The following is a 7,612-nucleotide window of genomic DNA, read 5'->3' as shown; positions in this document are numbered from 1 at the left end:
TCTAAACCAGGTCTAAACCAGGTCTAAACCAGGACTCAACCAGGTCTAAACCAGGACTAAACCAGGTCTAAACCAGGACTAAACCAGGTCTAAACCAGCTCTAAACCCGGTCTAGAACATCTGTGAAACCCATTTTAGTGCCTTAAGGATGTGAGTAAATGTGTGTGTTGTTCCTGCTGCTGTTTCCTGTCTGCTCCTCCAAACTGTGAGCACAGATCTACTACAAATATTATTTAGCTACAATTACAACAAAACAGATGCATTTCCTGCAGACTCTGAGTGACTCTGTGCTGCTCTGTTTCATTTGTGTTACAGCTCGTGGAGTAAGCTCAGTCATCAGAGATATTAAACCAGGACAAACATCTGTTCATATCAACGCTGTGTGCTTTCATTTCTCTGGAATTCGACTTCTTATTTGCTGCAGTGATTTTGTTCTGTCTCGTGTACGTTAAAAACTGTTTCATATCAACCGATTGTGATTGTATTTCCAGTGGTATCAGGCAGCTTCATATGTTTGTGTCTTTGTGTTTCTGCTAAAATAATTGTTGACTGGTTTATGTTTGAGTTCAGTTCTATTTCTTCAGGACTTTGCAATACAAAATACTACTTTAAACCTAGACTTACGTCACTGTATGTAGTCGGTAGGGTTTGTTTCTTTTGAATTTGCTTTTCCAGTCTAATAAAGAGATAACTGAATGGAAATGTTATTTTTTTATAACAGTTGTTTAGCCAAAGCTGGTCTTTTTAGCTTTTTGGAATTGTATGTTTGTGCAAAAACTGTTTTGGATTGTGTTTTGACAGATTGGACAATGCACTTTCGTAATAAAAACACAAAATAACCTTCATAGAACTAGCTTTTCTGCCGCGGTATGATACGTACGCGTGTGAAGCGTCACGGACCCAGTTCCGACCAATCAGCGATCACGATTATGACGTCAGTGAGTCGGTCTGATGGTAAACAAAGATGGCGGCGCCCGGTCCAAAGCGGCGGCGTGCATCGCTGAATCCAGGTGAAAATCCTGCTTGCTGTATGCATATTTTAGATCATTGTGAGGAAAATAGCTGCGTTATAACTCAAACAAGATGGGACACATTCAGGAAGATCGCAAAAGAGTGGATCTCGCTGAAAGGGAGAGAGAACAACGCCGTGTTGCACATGGTCCACATGTTGGACAGTGAGTACGGTGAACTGGAAACGCTCCCCTGCTATCATCCCTCCTGCTACAAACGTTTTACTGACAAAAGACAGCTGCTCTGTGCCAAGCAGAGACTAGAGAAACAGAACTCGGGTTGTACTGGTGAGTAGACCTCAGTTTATGTCTGCTACACTGCTCGTGTTCTTTGTATAACACGTGTGTCCCCTGCACCCTGGCCTAGTCTGCAGTAGAAGTGGCAGTCGTGACGTCTTGTCCAACAAGTCCAAAGATATAGAAATAATAAGTTAAAATGCATTTCTATGACTAGGCCTAGTGTAGCTCTGCTGTCTTATAGGCCTGGGGGAAATCAAATTCCAAATATTGGGGACACGTCATCATGTTCATTTTCAGTAATGATGATACAATGATGTCAAAATAAAAATGAAAAGTTGAAAAGTGCATCAATAATAAACTATATCAATATTATTTCCAGAGAGTGCTGCTGCAGGACCTTCCCCTGAGAGATTGTGTTTGAAATCTGAAATTCAGGGATCTTCATCAATTCTTCCTGAAGTCTGTTTGGTCTGTAAGAAAAAGGAAAGATTTACAACGGTCGAGGGAACGAGAGCGAAGGAGAAATTGGCCAAAGCAGAAACAGAAAATTGCGGTAAGTCTGTATTTTTGTGTCATTAAATCTTTGAATATCTCCAATGTTTTAGTCTCGTATTCCAATGTTTGTTGGTACAGAGGTATATGTTTACTATTCTAATGTATTTTCTTCCCTCAATAAAAACAATCATAAATTCTAGCAAAAGTAGATGAAAACTTGTGATGTTGTTGTAAGTGAGGCAGTCACATTAAGGCCTACAGCAGACTTCAAACACATTTAGACTGAGCTCTAGTAGTGGTAGTCCAGACCCCTATGTCTCCACTAGGCCCACATGGGATTATTTATACATTGCACTTGTATTAATAGTGGGCTTAGTCCTTATTGAATTTGAATGACATTTTTCAGGACGACTACGGGAGGCAGCAGAGCTGAAGCACGACGAGACCATTTTGATGCAGATCCGTGGGAAAGATTGTGTAGCAGTGGAGGCCAGATATCACTACAGCTGCTACAAAGCATATACTAGATTCCTTTCTGAGAATCAGTCTGAAACAGGAAGGTTTGTATTCATGAGACATTTACATCCCCAAAACATTTAGTTACAGAAGGTGAACTTACACCTGATAGAATTCAACTATTTATATTATGGAATATTTCAATTTTAATCAAGCCACTGAATCTTGATATTTTTATCCTCTTATTGTCCTGAGATGTTGCTTTAATTATTGACCAGTGTTATTTACTTGTAAACTAATCGTCATTCTATGATGCATTTTACAGAGTCAGAAGACCATTATTTGAGTCATTAGATGCCTCCAATTAAAGGGACACATCATTTTATTAGAGAATTATTGAATATAACTAGTAGTAAAGAGATATTTTTTGATTGAATTGATTTTGATTTTCGGCTCAGGAAAAAGTCCTTTTCAAAGAGCCTCAATTGTAAGATTTAGTTTTGGACTGAATAATGAACTTGTGGCTCCATGAAACATGTTCCTAATCCAAAACACATTGGAGCATCATCAATGCAGTTCTGTAGGAATGGGCCTTGACCTGGGGATATCTGAAGTCAATATATGTTTTTATCTTTGAAATCTCATTCTCCAGCATTCCACAGAATTGTTGTACATGACACTTACCAGTACTTTTTAATTACAGGAACGACCAGCTCAAGTCAAGGACTCAAGCTGATTATCCTCAGATCACCTTTCATCAGCCAACTCTGAGAAATAAGAGTGAACTTGTGTTTGTGGAAACACTTTCAACTGGGACTGTTTTAGATGATTTAGACTCTGCATCAGAAAGTGACTTAGGATCTTCAGAGCATGTGACTTCAGGACTAGACGAGGAGCCAAGAGACCTCCTCCACACACTGTTCTCTGCTGGAATTGCAATCAAGAATGCTGTTAAACAAAAGCCAGGTGTTCAGTGGACACGGCCTCCTACTTCTGAGGAGTTTAATGTCACCAGTGTCCGTAATGTCGTGCCTCAAGAACTTTTTAACCTCCTTGCCTGGATAGTGGGAGCATCAGAAGATCCTACTTTGGGCGAATTACAAGAAGTGTCAGAACAGATTGAACTCGAGCTTCTGTCCATATGCCAAGATATAGTCTATCTTGCTTCTGATGGCTATAAACAAACACCAAAATCACTGGCCCTTGGACTAACAGCTGAGGAAACCATCTCCGGCGCTGGTACCACACACCATACAAACGGCCTCATGGTGCAGCCATCAACTGCAGTGCGCTCAGTGGAACAGAATCGTCCTCACAGAGAAAAAACCCAAGGTGCCTTTGTCATGACACCCATGATATTAGAACATTCTCATCAGCAAAAGCGTGTTGGTCCAAAGAGAACTGCTCAGTCACCAGAAGCTGATGTTGATGGTCATTTGCTGGAAGAAGCCAAGCGTCTTGATGGTGTCTACAACATTGTCAAGTTTACAGGTACTGGTACAAGTGAGAGAGGAAACTCTGTTATTTCATCACAATTATTCATTTTTGACAATAACTTTACAGTTTATCTTTTGTCCGGATGCAGTTTTAATTTGATAGTATGATAGTTATTAGGGGTGGGACAATATATCGATGGCAATATGGCGATACATCACGATATTTTCTCCCGCGATTGATTATCGATACGTTCTCGTCATGTATCGATCTTTTAACATTGTAAAAAGCCGCCATGCTGTCGCCGCCATCTTGGATTTAGTAACTTCCGTCCATGCTTCCGTCCCGATTCCCTATATGATCTAGTGCTAACCGTCAGATTAAGAAAACAAAAGTTTTCGAGATGCACCAGCAACATTTAAGTCCAAAGTATGGACTCACTTCGGCTTCTATTTCAGCACAGATGGTACAAAGCTCGAAAAGGACTATACAACATGCAATAACTGCGTTTCAAAAGTTCGGTACACTGGAAACACGACCAACAAGTACACTGCCCACTCTCGCGGCTTCACCCGCAGCTGTGTGAGAAAGCCCCTCAAAGCCGATACAGCCCGTTGTAAACTCCCTTTTCCAGGCAAAGCTGCCATCTTCTCCTGCAAGAGCAAAGTCAATCACAAATGGGATCGCTGTTTACATGTGTAGAACTCAAATGAAGAGTCGCTGTTTAATTGAGTTTATTGATTGCTTTTCTTTACATCTTGTTTGCCAGAGGGTATATTATGTGGGTGTGTGTGGTCTTATCACGGGAAGGGAAACAACTGCCAATTTAAACTGTAAACTTATCAAAACTTTGATGGCGAACTATGACTCCGACGCAACACTTCTCTTCTCGCTCTCCTCTCACACCTTGCACACAGCGCTCAGCATGACGGTATCTCATAGAGCCTTTTGTAACATATGATATCGAGTTATTATAGACAATATATCGATAATTGCAGTATCAACATATCGCAGTATTATCGTATCGTGAGCCGTGTATCGCGTATTGTATCGTGAGGTACCCAGCAATTCCCAGCCCTAATAGTTATGCATAATGAAACTATTTTCTGCTAGTAGCCTATTGTGGAGCTTGTGATATTAACTTATTGAATTTGTGTATATTGCTATATTTTTTATTTGATAGACCCCCTTAAGTGTATATTTTGTTATTAGTATCAGTTGAGGGGCCTATGAAGTGAATCTGAAATTGTAACAAGCCTGGCTCATTAGCACGCTACAAAACAAAGAAAAGTGTGGGGAACATGACTACAAAACGTTCGGGCCGTTTAAGATAATTTATTACAACAAATGAACATAATAAAGTAACAACGAGTGCCATAACAAAAGTACTAAGTATACTATAACTGGAACCAACGTTGAACAGAAACCAAACAAGAGTCTCAGTGCAAACCATTTATGTGACTCAGGTGCCACCAATCAGGCGGCCCCACCGCCTGATTGGTGGCAGATATGGCTTATTCAATCTAAGTGGGTTTCTTACCTGGTTGTTTCTCTCCTGCAGGTGTTCAGGTGGAGCCCGGTCCTGCAGGTGTTCAGATGGAGCCCGGTCCTGCGGAGGTTAAGGTGGAGCCTGGTCTTGCAGGTGTTCAGGTCGAGCCCGGTCTTTCAGATATTAAGGTGGAGCCCGGTCCTACAGGTGTTCAGGTGGAGACCGGTCCTGCAGGTGTTCAGATGGAGCTCAGTGTGAAGCAGGAAAACCGAGAGACTCCTCAGATAAAAGAGGAAACAGAGGAACTGAGATCAGAGACTCCAGACATTATTATTAGTGATGTATTTTCACTGTGTGATGCTAAAACTGACCATTCAGCAGACAAACCCTTCAGCTGTCCAGTCGATAACAAAACCTCTGATATAAAAGAACATCCCAAGACACGTTTTAAGACTCGCAGTTTCCACTCAGAGGAACAACGAGAGCACAGAGAGACACAGGGAGAGCAGTGTGGAGGAGGAGGAGGAACAAGAGGAACAAGAGGAGGAGCAGGAGTAGACATCAGCTTAGACCCACAGTTACACTCAGACACTGAGAACTCTTCTTACACTGACAATGATGAAGACTGGGAACCTCCAGCCAGAAGTTCAACTGCACAGATGGAGACAGAGGCTGATGGAGACCTCGACAACCAAGTCCAGATAAAAGACACAAGTACAGCTGCACACAACTCAGGTCTATTCAGCAAATACAAGTGTGGAGCAGAGAGCAGAGCCACTGTCACAGAGGGACATGTGTCAGGGACTGAAGGAGGAGGAGGATGGAAGAAACACGAATGTTCTGTTTGTAAGAAAACATTTACCCGTAAAGGTTATCTCAGGCTCCACATGCGCAGTCACACTGGGGAGAGACCTTACAGCTGTTCAGTCTGTAAGAAAACATTCGCGCAAAAGGGTACTCTCGACAACCACATGACCACTCACACTGGAGAGAGACCTTACAGCTGTTCAGTATGTAATAAAACATTTGCGCGTAAAGGTCATCTCAAGGACCACATGAACACTCACTCTGGAGAGAGACCATACAGCTGTTCAGTATGTAAGAAAACATACAGGCAAAAAGTTCATCTCAAGGACCACATGAACACTCACTCTGGAGAGAGACCTTACAGCTCATCAGTTTGTAAGAAAGCTTTTACCCAAACAGGTAATCTCAGCATCCACATGAACACGTACACTGGAGAGAGACCTTACAGCTGTTCAGTATGTAAGAAAACATTTGCCCGAAAAGGTACTCTAGACTACCACATGCGCAGTCACACTGGAGAGAGACCTTACAGCTGTCCAGTCTGTAATAAAACATTTGCCCGTAAAGGTCATCTCAAGATCCACATGAGCATTCACACTGGAGAGAGACCTTACAGCTGTTCAGTCTGTAAGAAAACATTTGGCCAACAAAGTTCTCTCATCAGACACAATCGCCTTCACAGAGACAGACCGTAACGTTCTGACACTGAACAGGAACCTTCAGGTGAGTTCTCCAGAGGAACTAGAACCAGTTCCTCCACAACACCTGACCAGAAGAACCATGAACTCTTGAAGTAACACCAAGAAAACATTCCTTAATTAATATTGCTGAAAGTTCATGAGTTCTTTTGTTTCTCTTGGGTTTTTGAGTGTTTGTGGCTCTTGCAGCTGTTCCTTCAGTGACAGTGTTCATGTTCACGCAGCAGAAGAACCTTACAGTTGTTCAGTCTGTGCAAAAATACAGTTTGTGGGACAAATAAAGGTTTTCTTCTCACCACAGATTCACTCGTTTTGGTTTACCTAATGTCACCTGTCGTCAGGGAAACATAGATTTGACTCGTCTGCATCACTGTGATAGGACACATTTTCACTGACAGCAGCATGTAGAGCCGGGGTGTCAAACTCATTTGGGTCGCGGGCCGAACATAACGTAAAACATAAAACAATAAAAAATATAAGAAATAAAGAGCTTTATATAGCCTACAGTGTTTTTGAAGCAATTACAGGATCGATTAAAGAAAATTACAAAACACGCTTGTTCTCATAAACTGAAATTTATTCAAGTGTAATGTCACCAATTCTGTGGTTTAGTTTATGTGCATTACAACCTCAGAGTTTATCCACAGAGATGAAATGTTCATATCACAGACATGTTTCTGCTCAAACTCAATATGAGCTATTTTCATAGTTTAAGCTGATCTTAGTGACAAATGATTCATGTAGTGACTCAAATGAGGTCATTGTGTTTGTGTCACAGTCACATTCTTGTGTTCACAGTCATGTTCATACTTTATTACACTCTGACCTGTGTTTTTACCTGTGGCTCCTGATCTGTCCAGGTTTGTAGAGGATGTTTTCCTCAGAGCATCATCACAGAAGTAAGTTTTCTTGTTGTTAGCTCCACATTAGCTCCACTTTTAGCACAGCTCTAACATCCACAAAACCGTCTCCTTTCTTTCTTC

The 7,612-nt window shown here is 41.5% G+C and overlaps 1 protein-coding gene across 1 annotated transcript; it reads left to right on the top strand.

Moving 5' to 3' along the window:
- Positions 1 to 964: 964 nt before the first annotated feature.
- LOC140362219 (uncharacterized) lies at positions 965 to 6,879 on the top strand. The gene is made up of 5 exons (XM_072448312.1): positions 965 to 1,298; positions 1,630 to 1,803; positions 2,152 to 2,305; positions 2,905 to 3,692; positions 5,197 to 6,879. Exons 1-5 carry the CDS (start codon positions 965 to 967, stop codon positions 6,624 to 6,626), a joined length of 2,880 nt encoding a protein of 959 aa, XP_072304413.1. The 3' UTR covers positions 6,627 to 6,879.
- Positions 6,880 to 7,612: the final 733 nt, after the last annotated feature.

The sequence above is a fragment of the Eucyclogobius newberryi genome, unplaced genomic scaffold, assembly GCF_026437365.1.
Source record: "Eucyclogobius newberryi isolate DKJ021-1_F unplaced genomic scaffold, fEucNew1.0.hap1 SCAF_16, whole genome shotgun sequence".
Taxonomy (NCBI): Eukaryota; Metazoa; Chordata; class Actinopteri; order Gobiiformes; family Gobiidae; genus Eucyclogobius; species Eucyclogobius newberryi.
This window is presented reverse-complemented; position numbering and strand designations above follow the sequence as displayed.

Bases quoted from the DNA above. Each gene is read 5' to 3' on its own strand.
- LOC140362219 (XM_072448312.1), top strand. From the start codon at position 965: ATGGCGGCGCCCGGTCCAAAGCGGCGGCGTGCATCGCTGAATCCAGGT. The intron at 1,299-1,629 runs GTGAGTAGACCT...TATTATTTCCAG, and splicing joins ACAGAACTCGGGTTGTACTG to AGAGTGCTGCTGCAGGACCT. The intron at 2,306-2,904 runs GTTTGTATTCAT...TTTTAATTACAG, and splicing joins AATCAGTCTGAAACAGGAAG to GAACGACCAGCTCAAGTCAA.